The sequence below is a fragment of the Hippoglossus stenolepis genome, chromosome 8, assembly GCF_022539355.2.
Source record: "Hippoglossus stenolepis isolate QCI-W04-F060 chromosome 8, HSTE1.2, whole genome shotgun sequence".
NCBI lineage: Eukaryota > Metazoa > Chordata > Actinopteri > Pleuronectiformes > Pleuronectidae > Hippoglossus > Hippoglossus stenolepis.
In genome coordinates, this window is record NC_061490.1 from 18,755,283 (window position 1) to 18,773,060 (window position 17,778).

General features: G+C 44.5%; 1 protein-coding gene across 6 annotated transcripts in view; it reads left to right on the plus strand.

Moving 5' to 3' along the window:
• The first annotated feature begins 307 nt into the window (after positions 1 to 307).
• The window catches only part of cicb (capicua transcriptional repressor b), a 35,028-nt gene continuing 17,557 nt past the window's right edge, over positions 308 to 17,778 (plus strand). For 5 of the 6 annotated variants that reach the window (XM_035162556.2, XM_035162559.2, XM_035162558.2 and 2 more), the window contains exons 1-2: positions 308 to 532; positions 6,808 to 10,768. In XM_035162556.2, coding sequence (XP_035018447.2) covers positions 6,931 to 10,768 — 3,838 coding nt within the window. In that variant the 5' untranslated portion in view covers positions 308 to 532; positions 6,808 to 6,930. Of the gene's footprint in view, positions 533 to 578; positions 928 to 6,807; positions 10,769 to 17,778 lie in introns of those variants that run through there. The other variant, XM_035162557.2, reaches the window with a different exon arrangement.

Genomic DNA, 17,778 nt, shown 5'->3' on the forward strand with positions numbered 1-17,778 from the left:
CATGGCAAACACCCGCCTCCTCAGCATGTGTGCCTTTCTATTGGCTCCTGGGGGTTAGCTCCCTCCTCTCGGCCCTCCCCCGTGCTGTTCCTATGGTTCCCAGCGCTCTCATTGGCTACTGTAAACTTTGGGACAGGACACCGCATACGCGCCGCCATTGGCTGCGCGCGCACGTCCGTCAGCCGCACTTTGACAGCCCGCCACGCCCCTCGGTCCGTGGCGCCGCCGCCCATTGGCTACTGTACCTGTCAGCAACCTCTGATTGGTCGGCTCGCCCAGCTGTAAGTGGTTCATTCACCATTTTGTGACTGTAGTGGGAAAAAGAAGAGCGATAGTTTTCTACAGCCGTGTTTGACTTTCTGCTGCGGGGGGGAGAGACATGTTTTGCGGAGGAAAAGTGAAGAGTGAGGCTGCAACGCACGGACGTCAACGCCGACAGCCGGGGGATGTTACTGAGAGTTGTGCGAGCCTCCTCGGCTGCGGAATGAGACTGTGAATCCTCCCGTGGCGAAGGGAAAAGCTCTTGTTTCGGGTGAGTTGAAACTTAAAGTTAGCAGAGGAGCTATTTCCACCTTTAGCACGAGACCCGGACGAGCTGCCAGCCCGTGGTTCCGCTGGTTCCGACCTCGTCCGGAGAAGCGGAGCGACGCGGCCGAGGAGCCGAGGAAGCGCCGAGGGAGAGAGAGGGGAGGGGTGCGGGTGTAACAGCCGCAAAACTTTCCCAAATGTTTCCCCGCAGTCTCCGCACGCGACGGAGGAACGCTCCGACCTGAAATCACAAACACGCAGTTACTGTTGAGCACTTTTTCCTTCGCCGTGGAGTTTTTTTTTTTTTTTACGCTAGCGTAGTAAAAAAAAAAAAGCAGAAAAAAATCGACCCATTTGCAGCATCGCAGCTTCGACATGTTTACGAACCAGCTACGCAAGGTTAGTATGTGTTTATAAAAGGAAAATGGAGGAAAACATCAGGAGAGCTTGTTTCCTTGTGCTGAGGCGGACGGTGTCCTTATGTGGGGACTAGTACTCTGCTACCGTTGCGTACTACGACTACTACAACCACCACTACTACTACTAACGTTACTGAGCTGCTTACTAGAGCGGATCCCTGAATATCCCTGCTTTCCCCCCCAAGTTTGTAAAAATCCTACAGGCGGAGTGTCACCGTGCAGCCGCGGTTATAGACGCTTCCCCGGACTCCGGTGGATGTTTGAATGCCAAACAGCGTTGAACGGGGGAGAATGGGAAAAAAAATAGGCCCGTGTAGTGTAAGTGGATGATTATAAAACGTCACTTGAAACCGGTTGTTTTTGTTTGTTACCGAGCACCGTCCAGAGCAGCAGCCCGGCTGTCTGCCTCCAGTCATAATACTCCTCTGACATTGTGCAGCGCTTCTCGTAGTACTCGCACAGATCGGCGCAGAGGAGCCGGGATGCATTCGGTGTTTTCTCGGCTGTTCCCATCACCAACACACACACACCATCACACACACACACTTTTCTGCACTGCAATCAGTGACATCTCTGACTGGGCAGTTTGAAAACACTCCTGTCATACCTCTCCCTGTGTGCATTTTTTAAGTGATAGGCTTCTTTTTTGTGACATCTGGAAATTGTCTCTCCCCTGTCATGAAGATTTTCTCGTTTGTTCCACTAGTTTACGCAGAGGACAAACCCCGATGTTGGAGGCATCTTTGCATAGCTTGTTGGCCATTGATGTGGCATTGGCAGTTCTGCCATTTGGTCCCAAACAGGAGCAGCCACCTCTGATCTATGCCCCAGCCTCCTGATCAATATGGGCCAGAATGCACAAATTCCTGGCCTCAATGTTTTTCTTTTTATTGATATAATAATATGCCATCCACTAAGCAGCTGCCAGTATTCATACTAACTCACAATGGCTGCTCTTCATAAAAGTGCGCACACTGTTCATTGCTCAGACATACACACTTCAGCTCGCCCTCTTGCTGCACCTAAAATACCCCAACAAAATATTTTCCTTCACTTGTGTTACGTTGCCTGTGCGATCATCATATCCCACTCACTACAGCACAAATCAAAGAGTGTAATAGAGAGCATGTTCTATTTATTTTAAAATTTTTTAGCTGTTTCATGTATGAGCATGCTCCCTGGTGACCCAGTTAAGGGCAAAGCCGCCCTGCCATGCTGGAGTGTACGAGGGCCACAGCAGACTTCACTATCGCTGCCGTACTACTGCCTGTCTACCCGTGTTGTGCCATTGCACGTTCTTCACCCTCCATCCCTGTCCTCATCACTGCAGCCCTGTGCCCATGCAGACACCCATAAAATGCTTTTAGGAGAGGGATGAGCTGCAGTGTGCCTGGTAACTACGTACACATTCACATTGACATTTGTGCAAATGCAGCGTTGAGCAAGGTACAACCTAAAGACAGCCGTATACAGTCATATACCTTGTGCACTATTGGCAGCTCAAATGCCCCCCCACACACACACTCACACACCCATCCTGTGCCATGTTGCGGTGGGGCAAAGGCTACATTTTCTACGACTGACTGAATACACTGGCATCAAGGTGGAGGATTAGAGGGGTTGTACAGTCCAGTAATAAAAAACTGTACAACTTGTTGTAATGTTGACATTGAGATGAGATTTCCTTATGAATGACTGTTTTGTGCTCATGTATGTGTGGGTGGGATTTTGGCACATACATGCACCCTTGCTAAGAAATCAACCTGAGATGCTTTTTGCATGAAAATGATATTTATAATTCCAAAATTCAAGAATGATAAATGTAATTTTTATGCTCCTTTTTGCAGTGATGCAAAACTGATACTGGTCACAGTGAGAGCTCGTGCGTATGTGTGGTGAAGTGTTTGTGGCACAATGACTGTGTGTGTGTATGTGTGTGAGACAATATATGAGTCCAAGGGAGACTTTAACAGTGTATGCATGAATACACTGTAAATTCCGACTCGAGCATTTAGTATGTGTGTAAAAGTTGATGTTGCTATGCTGTGTTGAGGGGACACATTGTGTGCTGCTGCGTGTTTATTGGGCGAAACAGCATCTTTTTGCTTTTTTAAGGAGGAGTACAGTCCAAACACCATGGAGACGTTAGCCGTCGATTATCTGTCTCTTCAGGATTTACTGTAGCTTTCGACCAGAAAAGCAAATGTCTGGCTCTTAACCGACACTAATTCTTGAATGTGTGGACGTCTTGAATTACCAAAATTATGACTGTGTGCCTCTCTGCTTTGGATTCACCCCAGAGCAAAATCTGGATTTTTCAACAATTTTGTTTCCTCTTTTTTCCCAATTTTTGATCAACATGGTTTAAACCAGCTCTCAACATCCTGGATTGCAGCTAACAATATACTGAGAGTCATAGGTCTGCGGTTAAATTCATATTAGGGCTATTTTGTTGAGCACACACTGTAATGCTTGTGATTTTTTTTTTAATGGAAGAATTATGGACTCACATTAGGACTATATGTGCAATGATAAAATCCTATGCCATTTATTATATGACAGCACTGACAGCACAATTATAGATGCTTCATGCATGAATTCATAAACTTATCCCTGTAATTTAGTTGAATATATCTTGGTATTTTGTCCGGAATTTCTAATAAAATCCTGTGGGTACGATTATTGCTTGTCTATATAACATGTGTTTCTAAGGACTCAGAAATGAGCACATGTGGTTGAGTAGTTAAAATGTTTTCGATGAATAGATCTGTTTAGTTTGGTTATAAACCTGCACTCAGTTCTGAGAATAAAGACACGCAGGTCAGTGTCTGATCCCGAGCCTCCTCGGGTATCTGCATGTTGTTCACAGTGTGTTGCACTGTCCAGTTCATTCAAAGTTACAGAACATGAATACACACACACATGCCTGCTGCCGCTGGCTTATCAGCCGAAGCCCGGAGCATTTGGGGAGGCTGTGAGCATGACCAATGCATTTTTCTTTGCTAAGATCAGATCCTCGCGAGTCATTCAGCCAACCAGTCAGTCGGCCAAGTGGCCCTGACTCCTTCCTGTCTTTCCCAGCGGCTCCACAGGACCGACGATCCAAGCCGAGGCCTCCGTGTCTTCTCTAATGAAGGGGTACTCGGCCTGGTACTGGGTGCACATTCCTGGAGTCAGAGTTTTAGTTTCTTTTTTCGCTTTGGCTGGAACAAATAATTCACACGTATACTGGAATCAGAGAGTGAGTACTGTAGGCTACTATATGTGGAGGTTCAATTTATGTTTGTCTGCTCTTTGGTTGCCGAGCAATATTGGTTTTGAAATATAGTTTCTTATTAGCAATAATATGAAAAGTGTGGCTGATACTTTGGATTGATTTTGTGACTCATTTCACAGGGAAGCTTTCAAAGGTCAAACTGCTCTGAAAAGATCAGAAAACATTTGCATCGTGTATTTGTATCTTTTATCCGCATATATTTAGGATGAAGTAAATGATCTTCAACAGCGGACTGTTAATAGTTAATAAGCACAGCACAGATACAGAGAGAGTCACTGTCCATTTGTTTGTTGTTTGGTTCGTTTGTAAGCAAGGTTACGCAATAACTATGGGAGAGATTTCCATGAAATTTGGTGGAAGCATGGGACATGGGCCAAGAATCCAATTTTGGAGTGGATCTGGAAAAAGGGGAGGATCCAGGAATTTTCTTTCACTTTCTTTAACATTGTGAGATTGGTCATTTTTTCCACATTTTCACCAGGGAACAATTCATTGAATATTTCATGGATCTTGATGAAAGAAAATCTGGCATATTTAGAAGACTGATTTCTATGAGTGTGGGAAATCTGGTGCAGCTTGATTGACCTAAATGAGACTGTTGGGCCTTGGTGGAGCCATGAGTGCCATTCCAGTTTGTCAAATGTCAGCATTTGTAAGAAGCATCGCAGTAACAGCACAGTGGGTAAACTCCAGATGTGAATCTACACACATGGTGTCAATGCAATGAAATGCCAAACATCATTATCACAGTAGGTATGGGGGTGGGCAGAATTTACAATGGAAGAGATCAGTTGAATAATATCGGTAAGAAAATGAATATTGTGCTTTAATCATCAGGAACAGTAATAATAAACTACAGAAAAACAGGAGCTAAGAATGATGATTAGTAATGAAAACAAAAGCCTGGTTGTGTGTTAATGCAGTAAATTTTGTTTCGAGGGCAGAGGTCAAGATGGAAAGGCAGTTGTGTGTGTGTGTGTGTGTGTGTGTGTGTGTGTGTGTGTGTGTGTGTGTGTGTGTGTGTGTGTGTGTGTGTGTGTGTGTGTGTGTGTGTGTGTGTGTGTGTGTGTGTGTGTGTGTGTGTGTGTGTGTGTGTGTGTGTGTGTGTGTGAGAGAGATGAACTTTTCCAGCGACTGCAGGCCACGACGTGAGAGTATGTGTGTCGAATTAGTTTGAGTGTATTTGAGTTGTAGGAATGAAGGCATTTGCATGTGTTGGTGAGTTGCTGAGCCTAACCGCACACTTGTGCACATAAGTGTGTGTGCGTGTGTGTGTGTGTGATTGTATTTAGCCTGTAATCTTGCATCAGTGAGTGTGCCTGATCCTGTGCCAGCCTTTTAATTTCTCTCATTTTGGGCGTATCTTACCGAGGCAGATTATTCCAATTATATTGTCTTTTTTTTATTTTTTATAAATGCGTGTGTTTGTGTGTATGTGTGTGTGTGTGTGTGTGTGTGTGTGTGTGTGTGTGTGTGTGTGTGTGTGTGTGTGTGTGTGTGTGTGTGTGTGTCAGTGTGAGAAACAAAAACAAAAGACGGCTGGGAAAGACAGAGTGAGAGAGGGCCAGCGAGTGCTAGAATGACTGTGGAAATTCCCAGTGACTACACAAGAACAGCCTATTTGAACAAACAGCCAAACAGCCGCATACCCCTACCTCTCTCAACCTCTCCCTCTCTGTCTCACTCTCTTTTACACTTATGTTGGAGGCTGACCTCACCCGCGCAACTGCCAGCCCTTCTCCTCCCAATGGAAGTCAAAATAAATGCTGTGTTGTTGCAATCCCACGTTGAACACGGAGTATCAAGTCTATTATGCATAGCATGAGAAAGCTACCCTGACGCATGTCGGAGTAGCTGGAGGGAGTACAGTGGAGAGATCAGGCGACCTTAGTATGTGACTCATGTGTGTGTGTGTGTTTGTGTGTTTGTGTGTATGTGTGCGTGTGTGTGTTTGTGTGTTACATAGACAGATAAGGGGAAAGCATGTTTGTCTCTGCATGCATTTAAAGAGATGGAGGCCTCATTAAAGGCAGATTGAGACAAATTGTAGTGAGTGACCTTGAATCTTTCTCTCTTTCTATCTGTCTTTCTTTTTTCCTTTTTTTCTTTCTATCTGTCTTTTTGTCTTGCTGTCTTTCTTTCCTTCTTAAAACTCAGTCTCAGTTAATCAATATTTCATGATAACCACAACATCAACCTGCTGTTTATTCATGCTTTTGTGAAATTTTAATATTGATAAGAATACTGATATTTTTTTTAAAGAAAATTAATTATGTCTTTCTTTTTCATGAAGCGGTAGATTTTTTAAAATGTTGTCAGGTTTTAAAATGGTGGACAACTATTTTTCAATTAAGATTTTCAATTTTTTTTTTATTTACCGACATGCACACACACACACACACGTGCATGCACTCTGTAGACATGGAAGCATGAATGAGACCATATGTCATTTATTGAGCCAGTGTGATAGCCAGTGCAGAGATACACGCTTCCAGGTATGACATCATTCTTGTTCTCAGCAATTTTTGATTATGAAGATAATAAATGACCACCTGTCTTCTGCGTCTCCCTCTTCCTTTTCAGACTGCAGCACAGAGGACGGAAAACGAGAGAGAGAGCCAAAACAAACTACAAGGAGTGCCTTAGAAGTGGGGAAAAAGAGGAGCGACGCACAATCTACAGCACTTTGTGAACAGTGAAGAAGAGATGAGACCAATGAAGAAGCACAGAGGACGATCCCCGCCGTTAACTCGAGGCAGAGGGGGGAAAAGGAGGGGAGGCTCTCAGCCCCTCCAAGAGAAAGACCCCAAAAGAGTTAAGAGGGAGACACTCGTCAAAACCGCACAGCACACACCCAACACTCCCTCCGCACGCAAACAGAGTCCGCCCACAGCCATCAAGTCAAACGAAGCACCAGTCACAAACAGCAAGAGGGAGGAGTTGACCGAGCCGAGGAAACCTGTGGAATCAGCCGATGGAAAGAAAGCAGTAGAAAAGACAGAACAAGACAAGACAGTGGGCACGAAGAGCACCATGTCCACTGATACTTTAGTGTTTCCTACCTCTGCCCTAGCGCCACTGTCCACAGCTACTCCCCCTCCGATCACTAATCACAGCCCTAGTATAGGCTCGGTCTCCAGCAGGAAAACGGCTACATTTAAGGCTCGTGTCCCGAAGAAGAAATACACATATGAGCACTTTGCTAACAATGCAAATGCCCTGACTACCATTCCTACCTCCAGCCCTGCACTCATACACAACAGTTACTGCAATATCAACAGCAAAATTAATGATAATGTGAATACGCCCAACAATAACTCCAAGAGTTATAACACTATTAGTAATAATAGCATTAATAGGAGCATTTATGTTAGTATCCATAGTACTAACAGTAACTCTACAAGTAGTATTAACAACATGATTAGCAGTAATAGTAGTGCTGGGAGCCATAATACTTTTATTAATAGCAGTAATAGTAGAAGTAATAATTGCTCAGGTAATCAGCCATCAGTGCTAACTGTGGATAGTAAAGCTACAGAAGAAAACCATTTTGTCCCCATGGAGGATAGGGCCCTCAGGACAGCAGACTCCCAGGAAAAAGAGCCTCAAGCTGGTGAAAATGAGTCAGAGGGGGCCCCTAACTCAGTGCGCTCCTCGTCCACTGATACAGCCAGCGAGCACTCAGCTGACGTGGATGCGATGGAAGCAACAGGACCTGGCCCTCATCAAAAAGCCTCCCACATCCCAGCTCCCCCCCATAACTCACACCCTGAAGAGGCTGGCCTTAACAAGGGGCTGGCTGAGGCTCTGGCCAAAGGCATGAAGAACCAGAGAGTCCTGGCTCGTCAGATAAAGAGGGCCATGGAGAGTGGGGTGGGGGCTGCAATGAACAGAGGGCTTAAGGAGAGAGACTCATGCTCCCCGTCACCTTTGTTCAGGCCAGGGGTGGTGCGTCGGGTGAGTGGAGGTACTGTCGAAGTCCAGCTCCAGGGAGAGGACACCTTTGTTAAATTCCCTTTCCATGGTGGATCCATGATGACATCATCATCATTGTCGGGGGCCGACACCACTGTGGACTTCATTTTAGATGCCCCACCACCTGGCATGGCACCCGTGGCTGTCGGGACCCGAGTGTGTGTGCCCTTTGCTGGAGAGGATGGGGGTCCTCTCCTGTACAGACAGGGGATTGTCACTCAGGTGGACCCCCATCCCGGAGTCTCATTTCCTTACCAGGTGCTCCTGAGTGAGGACAGAGAAACTCTGGGTAATGATGGGGTGGCAGAGGAGAAAGAGAAAAGGAAAGCTGTGTGGGTGTCCCGACAGAGCCTGAGACTCCTCACCACTCCCTGGGAGGTCCCACATTTGGATGGTGGGAAGGCGATAGAGAGAGAACGGGAGAGGGAAAGGGAAGAGAGGGAGCGGATGGAGGAGATGGAGGTAGAGAGGGAAGTGTGCCAGTTGAGTATTGGAATGGGGGTGCTGGGAGGGGGAGCGAGATTAGGCCATGGTCTTGCGCATGAAGGGGTTGCAGGAGGGCATCCCTATGTAAACGTACATCCATCCCCCCGCTCTTCCACTGTGGCCTCTGGTGCAGGAGCCAGCACACCTCATCAGGGTGAAGGGAACTTCTCCGACAGAGAGAGACAAAAAGAGCCCAACACTCCAGAAGAAGATGTTGAGGTTTCTCATTTTAACTTGGGCCTCGCAGCTGGTCCCAAGCCACATGCTGGGACGTCTCAGCAGAGAAACATCATCTCTAAGTCCAGTGGGTACCCTCCCTCCTCCCCCCACCTCTCTGTTGTACTGGGTCTGGGAGCCCCACACCTCTCCCCCCTCGCTGGTCCTCAGCCACCCCCTTCCCCTGCCCTACTGGGGTCAGAAATGAACAACAGCACTCCAAACCTACCTCCAACCAAGACCTCTCCCACCCAGACCCCTACTCCCACTTCTGGTGGGGGGTCCTCCTCTACCTCCTCTCGTTCCAGGACTCCCCTCTCATTGGCACAGCAAAAATACAAGAAGGGTGATGTGGTGTGTACCCCAAATGGTATCCGTAAAAAGTTCAATGGTAAGCAGTGGAGAAGGCTGTGCTCCAGGGAGGGCTGTATGAAGGAGTCTCAGCGTCGGGGATACTGCTCCAGACACTTATCCATGAGGACCAAAGAGATGGAGGCGGCAGGGGGAGAGAGGGGGGGAGGCAGCAGCTCAGGGACCGTCACCCCCTCTGACCTGCGAGGCAGAGCCAGTAGTGAGTTTGAGTGGGATGACACATCAAGAGAGAGTAGTGAGACCAGTAGCAGAGGAGACTCCCGACCCCGCCTGGTCCTCCCTTCCATCCTCCCCCATGAACTGTCCTCACGCTTTGATTTTGATGAGTGTGAGGCCGCCACCATGCTTGTATCGTTAGGGAGCTCCCGCTCCGGCACCCCTTCCTTTTCTCCCATCTCCAACCAGTCGCCCTTCTCCCCTGCCCTCTCTCCCTCACCCTCCCCACTTTTTGGCTTCAGGCCGGCCAACTTCTCCCCGATTACCGCCTCCCCAGTTCTGCAACACCGGAGGCACAGGCAACCCAGTGGTACGGGGGGAGGAGGGGGAGGGGGCAGCAAAGCAGCAACCTCAGCTGGAGGAGCAGAAAGGGAGAGACACACTTCAGGCATCCAGCCTTCCTTCCACAGTAACCTGACGTTTACGGTCCCCATGAGCCCCAGCAAACGAAAGCCAGATGCACCTCCTCCTCCACCCGTTCCCTCACACCACCACGATTACACACCCAAGACTGAGTTGGACCAGGGGGAACTAAACTCTTTCAGGGTGTTGTCCCCCCAGACACCAGCTTCACATTCCCACACGCACACACCCACCTTCTCCCGACCCAGGGGAGTAAGCACCCCCTCCTCCAGTAAGCCCTCTACTACTGTCTCCCCTCCTCCTCTGCTGGTGTCTCCAACTCCTCCTTCTCCTCTCACTCATGACGGGGGGCCTCGTCGCTTGGTTCCTGTATCCCAACAGGCCTTGCGGGATTCCCCTGTCATAGTGAGGAATCCTGAAGTCCCACTGGCAAAATTTACAGAATGTCCCATAGGAAGAGGAGGAAGTGGAAATGAGGGAGGGACAGATCACACTTCATCTAAAGACATTAACCCAACACCCCTTACCCCTCAGCCAATTTCTGGACTCCAGATTCCCGTCCCCATTAATGCTGCTACAGCCACAGTACCCAATGGCACCGTCCTTTTGCGAAGCCCAGCCCAAACTCTGGTGCTTTTGTCCCCAACACCTTCCTCGCTGCCCACCGCTGACACCCCTGCCACCCCCCTGCAGGCTCTGTCAGTTACTGTCAGCACAACAGCCACAGCTCCCGCTCCGAGTATCACAGACAGCTCCGGGGAGCGAGAGGAGAACAGGGGGACGGTATTTGGGGGTGAGGTCCAGCAGCCAGTTCCCTGTCACCCTTCTCCCACTGCACTGCTGCCCTTGATCCTCCCAGCGCAAAGCCTTCACCCCATCCCACGAAAGGAAATCATCATGGGACGTCCTGGCACAGGTGAGGATTGGTCCATATGGGTCTATTTATGTACATGATGCCAGTGACTTTGAAGGAATGAGGTGAAACTTTCGTGGAAATTTATGAATTGGACTGCGGTTATTTCAAGAAAAGCACAAAACAGGACCTATGTGCAATTCAATTGTATTATTAAATGTAAAAGTGGTATATTCTCCAATCACTAAACCAAACAAAAATAATTAAATAAAGCAAAAATCCAACATCGAAATCAACTTTTTAAATTTAATAGAATATAGATTTTAATAGGTTATTGTTCAGAGACAATATGTTGAAAATGTATATAAAAATTAAGAATAGCAAATAATTATTTGAAGTTAGACTCTCTCTGTATAGCATTCTTTACACTTTTAATATAATCCAGCTCGATATTTGCAAATGAAAAAAATAGTGCCACACTAAATAGTTCTGTTGGTGTGGCATGAAGTCACATGAAGCCACACATTTTTTTTCCTTTTCTGTGTATTAAATATCTTTCAGGTTATTTTTGCAGTTTAATTACATGTCATCCATAGAGTATATACTCACTAATTTCAATTTTATTAGTATAACCTTATAACTGCTATATGTTTGTTATCTCTTTGACCTGTAGTGACACACACATTGTCATTTTTGCATGGACAGAGGAAACTCTGTTCAAAGGCCTTGATCTAGTAGCTTAATTTGCATTTTTTAAGGATATAATGGAACAATTATTTTCCTCAGACACTGAGAATCCACAGAGAAATGCAAAGATAGTGCAGCTACGTATTGACAGTAAATATCATTGGAGAGAGAGAAGAAAAATTATATTCATTTACGTGACTTTAGTTGAAGCTACAGCAAAAGGCATTAATAATAAAAAATGAGAAGGCTCGAAATGTAGCTTTACAAGTTTTAACATTTTTTATTTTATACATACTCACACACACACACACACACACACACACACACACACACACACACACACACACACACACACACACACACACACACACACACACACACACATATGTGCAAACATGCACAGATTGAGAAAGATAGAGAAAAATACAGAGCTTTATAGAGGTTTTAATATTAAATCAACATTTTCCTGGTAATATTAAATACAAAGTGATTTTTTTCACTTATTTTTTTTTTGTATTATCAAATCAACCAACTAAAACATTAATAAAATCTGTTGTATTTTGTTCATCAAATAAATAAATCTAATCAAACATTCATTCAAACAATCATTCATTCATCAAGGTTGTTTTGAACAAAAATATATATAAAACTAATGTATAATGATGTATTCTGTATAACTTGTCCAAGAACAAATAACACTCAAAGTGAAAGAGGGATGGATTCACGTGAATGTGCCGCAACGTGTATGTGTGTATGTGTGTGTGCGCGCGCGCGTGTGTGTGTGAGAGAGTCGATGCCCTGTGAAAGAAGCGCCTGTTGGCCAACATGCTGTTGTCCCATATGGCCTCCTCTAATCGTCTGTCCACCGTCCTCATGTCCGCTTGTCAACTGAACTGCTCGTCATGTGACCCACGTAAGCTGTGGACCGGGCTCCTGTGATTGACCATGTCAGGTCTGGTCTTATTGAAATCACTGCTGATGACAAAACAATCAGTAAATTCACACGTCAGCTCACATTAAAGTGGGAATAAGCCGTGCCGCTCATGTCGGTAACTCAGAGCAAAGGGAGTTGGGTTTATCTGATGATTTGTGGAAGAGGAATATTTTCTGTCGTGGATCATACAATATTTAAGAGCCAAATGCTATTATTAGAAAGACAGAATTACAAAAGCATTAATTAATTCTTTGTTGGTTTGGATTTCATTTGTAAAGGAAAAGGGACACATGAGATGAATGCAAAAATATGATGGTGTATGTGTGTGTATGCATCTGAGAGTGTGTTAGAGAGAGAGAGAGAAAGTGCAATAGGAGAAAATGTATGCATGAGCATGCATGCTTTGGTGTTTTGTATTTTCTATAGGGATTTGACTGTATGTTACGCAGGATTAGCTTTGTCCATGTCGGAGACTACCTCTTATATTCCCAGTCCTTATAGACAGAAACTTTGTGGCTGAGTGGTGGCAATCAGTCCAACACCACATAGACACGACACATGGACTTATCATAGAAAGGAAAGTTCAATAAGAGAAAATAAACACTTTGAAGGAAAGCAATGGAGGCACATTCAGTGTTACCAAAGAAGTTCTTATAGACGCCCTGATATTGTCTCTGGAGCTACGAGAGAAATTAACACTTTAAGACGAAGAAGCAAAAGTGGTAATGTAACGTGTGGGCTAGATTTACAATATGTAGGCCAGGTATGGACTGTTTCCACCAAGTTGTGTTTATTTTTGTGTGATAGAGAGATAGAAAAAATGGGGGTTGGATCAGAAAGCGAATTAGGAATATCTTTAGACAGGATGGTAAAAAAAAAAAGACAGGAAGAAGGACAATTCAAAAGCAGGTTTTATCTAAATCTTAAATTAATTTCTAGGAAAAACTCTGACCGACGTATTTATTCTATGTGTGTGTGTGTGTGTGTGTGTGTGTGTGTGTGTGTGTGTGTGTGTGTGTGTGTGTGTGTGTGTGTGTGTGTGTGTGTGTGTGTGTGTGTGTGTGTGTGTGTGTGTGTGTGAGTGAGACTTCCTGACCTGGGCAACTATTATCGTCATGCACACTACAGGTGTTGGTTGAAAAGTGAAAATATATCGAAACAAGCTGTGAGCTGCACTCTTGGCCAGTATAGGTGGGTTGATTTGAAATGTGTGTCTTAGCTATATATTGTGTCAGCGTATCAAGTGGGTGTGTGAAGTATTTGTTTCTCAAGCTCCTGTGTGGGAATATATTGTACTATAGTGTGTGTTCATGTGTGAGAGACAGAATTCATAATCAGCTGAAAATTAGAGCCCACTTTTCACTTTTTGATATATACTATAGACATATAATATCAGTTGGTATAATTCACTTCACCAGCTCTCTGTGTGTTTGTGCTTTGGACTTTCTGAGTGTGACAGAGAAGTGGACAAGAAAGGGAGGGCTGTCGTTTTGAGTGTACGGTCCCTCCTCAGACCCCCCCTCTCTTTTTTGCAGCTGAAAAGACGCTGAATGAATGAATGAATAGCAGCTTTTTGTGTGAGAGCATGCACACTTGCCTGTGAACATTTATTCTGAAGATCTTTGAGTAAGGAGCACATGTGGGTGTTTTCTGTGATGATAGAAAAAGCATGTGTGTGTGAGTTCTTGCATATGGACGTAGGAGAGTGTGAAATACAAGGGAAAGTAAGAATCACAGTGTGTGCATGTGCGTGTATGTTTGTGCATTTACACATTTGCAGTGTTTGTGATTTGTACGTTTGTGTAGGTGTTGGTGTTTTCATATCAGCTTGTGAGAAATGAACAGACGGTAAACTGTAAATATTTTAAGGTGAATTACTGTTGTTAAAATTACTTTAGATATAGTTTGCGTCACAATATTTTATTCTAAAATTATAGTTCAAGAAATGTTGGCAAAATGTTATTCTCCCTGGTCTATGGGAATAAAGTTGAAATAACATTGACACTTCTTGATAAATATGTTCATCTTTGTAATAAATTGAAATAATATTATTTAGCGTACACGTTCATTATCAGTATAAATTTGATAATGTTTATGCCAAAAGGTTCACACATTCGATGAGGGTAGAAAAAAATTCTCATAAAAAAAGTGATTTATCAACTCATGTGATGACACATTGCACCTTTTCAAGGAAAAGAAAATCTCTCTGGAATATCAGGCTTTAAAATTGTATTCTTATTTTTAAACCGAAAAATTAGATTAGTAAATAATATGTAAAAATTATTTTTATAAAGTAAGGTTTTAAAGTAATATAGTTCTAACACCTTATAGATCATATAGTAAAGTGTTGATTTAAAATGTAAAGAAAATAGAGACCATCTAATATGGAACAGGTTAAATAAAATTTCATACAGTTCAGGAATATGTAGTTGGTGAGTTCCTCTGCTCTTGTCTATGTTACACACACAGTAAAATCCAACAGATACACACTGATATGCGGTTTACTTTTCATTTATTCACTCAGAAATCAGACAACATTCCCCTGGCTCAGTTCAGTGCCGCAGCTGACGGCCGCACACTTTACAGACAAACCTGCGTATGTGTGCTCTGTGTGCATGTGCTTCCCCACCTGAGACGTGCTGATGCGATAGAAAATGAAACATCTTTTTTAAGCTCTCGCTGCAACTTCTTGTAAAATAAAACTGTTGAAGAGATCAGGCAGCGACAAGGTGAAGGATGAGACTGTTTTCATGGTGTCACGTGTATGTTGCATTCTGTGTGTGTGTGTGTGTGTGTGTGTGTGTGTGTGTGTGTGTGTGTGTGTGTGTGTGTGTGTGTGTGTGTGTGTGTGTGTGTGTGTGTGTGTGTGTGTGTGTGTGTGTGTGTGTGTGTGTGTGTGTGTGTGTAAGTGAGAGAGAGTAACCAAGCGTCAATCATTGACTACCGGATATGATGCGTGAGCGCCAAACGTCTGTTGCCATGGCAACAAAGCAAACATCACACTGGTGTAGCCTGTATGTATCATAGAAATGGCAACCCCCTTGTGTGTGTGTGTTTATGCATCTGTGCTTGCATGCTTGTGTAGGTGTATGTGAGTGTGTACAAACTTCCGCATGTTCATATGTGTTTTCACTCCGACACACCACTGGTAGCTCTTTCTTACTCCATCCTGGGTGTTTCACTCATCGTTACTTTATAATCGGAGGATTTCCTCCAGGTCAAATATCAGTGACACACTCATATTTACGACCATTTTGAAAAATACAACTCCCATCACAAGCATTTTTTTAGAACATATTTTCCTTTTTACAGTGAGATAAGAGTGTAGCACTCTTCATTGTCATCACTCTGAAGTTAGTGAGGAAAGTGCATACTGTGTCCTTTTCATAGAGGACTTTGATGACTTTGTCGTTGTGAAAGTCCTAAATGATTCCTTCATTTGTTTGACTGGTTTCAGTAGAAACTCATGCGTTCTCTGTTTGACTACATAGTGATACATGCTCAGCATCTCTTGTTTTGTTCTGCAGGACCATGCCTGTGAGCACATTGATATTAGCGAGATTAATCCTTGAACAGAGCATCTAATCCTACACCTATATCATCTGAAAATAATATGCAATTTTTTTTACCTTCAGTCAACATTTAAAGACACAGAATATGTTTCAATACATCTCGTATATGTTGATGCTGCCCAGTTAGAAATGATTGAAACCAAAGTTGCAAATTTAGTCTATGTCGCTCACCCACACAAACATGCAGTTTTTGCAACACTGAGTAAACATGTCACACTCTCTTAAGTACACGTGAATACACTTTTCTGCACTGTTATTTCGCACTTGAATACGTTTTTTGCTCCCCGCTTTCTCGTCTGCCTCCATCTTCTTTTTGAAATTTTCTTTCAAAAACATTATGACAGATTTGTTTTAACCCTTCGCTCCATCGCATTGCAGTGGCTTTGCTTCCCCTCCTCTCTTCATCCTGGTCTACCCGGATACGGATACCCGGGAATAACATCCCCACTCCCTCCCGCCCCTGCTTTACGTAATGCTTAAAGCGCTGCATATCCTCCCTGGCCATGGCAACAACCACATCTGGATCACGCAGCCATCTAGACTGGCACCGAAGCACACGTGAAGCCCTCAAGACTTACCACAAAAGTCATGTGCAACAATAATCCTGTTTCCTATTGGGCAGAGCGTACGTTAGGGAGATTCTCAAAATGCACTGGTGCAGAGGGACTCCTTAGTCCTTAGGAGGCTCCAAGACTTTGACTGCATGCATGTGAAGTTAGAACAAGATTCAGCTTCTTCTGAGTCTCCGTCGAACACACATTCATTGTTCTGAAGATCACAGTTGTCACGTGTTCCTCACATCCCAAAGTTTGGAGTGAATCTTGCCTAGGAATTTATTTTTCTCTCCTTCATCCCACTCTCCTCTTTTACTTTCTCTTCATCTCTACTCCCTTAGTCTTTGCACTGGTTTACTCGAGCTGCCTGTTTCTCAGCCATTTATCTGCAGAGTAGTAGTGCCCCCAGATGGCCAAACATATACATTACAAGTTCCTCCACAGTGGGTGGAGGGATCTGGATCTTCAAACACTAATCTCTCAAGTTTGTGTTTGATGTATTCTGCTGGATGGTAATTATTCACTGTTGGGAAGAGAGAGTTAAATCTGCTCATGAACCCGCAGATTGTAAAGTGTGTATTGCATCATGGAGATGACTGATACCCATTAATTACTGTTTAATTCCTCTTCGTACTCAGTAATCACGATGTCTTATTGCAACATTGAACGATAAATAAAAGGTACCAGTTTCATTTAACTTAAAATGAAAGCATAACAAGGCCAAAGGCAGGTCCAGAGTCTTAAAAATCTCCTCTTTGGATCCCACAAAGTGCTTCCTCTGGGTTTCAAGCTGTGTAAAAATGATTGGTTAAGCTTATAGATAGTGATGGTCAGTGGCAGCCTGGTGACCACGAGCGACACGGGGACCTGTGCCCAACACAGCTGTTGCTATGGTAACTGCAAAGGAACTGTGGATCGAGTTATAATTGGACGGAGCAAATGGTGGGTTGTGGGAGGGAGAGACACGGAGCACAGGGGTGGAAGATGAATTGGGGGATGAGAGAGATCGCATGTGAGAGTGAGTGAAGGCGGTGCTCCGCTCTGCATTGTGCAGGCATAGGTAACAGAGGGGGAGGAGAAGAAAAAGTTTCTTGAGTGAGGTCACATGGCGTTTGACAGATTTAATTGGGAGGTAGAGACGTGCATTCATACGCACATTAAAAGCATGAAACCTGTAAGAGGAGACAGCCAATGAAAGCTGCTGAACACCTACACAGATACTGCACTGCCAGCAAGGCAGCAGGGAGAGATAGTTAAGCTCAGCTAGGGGAGGGATTTCTCTTCGACTGTTTTTTTCCAAACCTTTTCTCTTACTCTTGCCAGTTT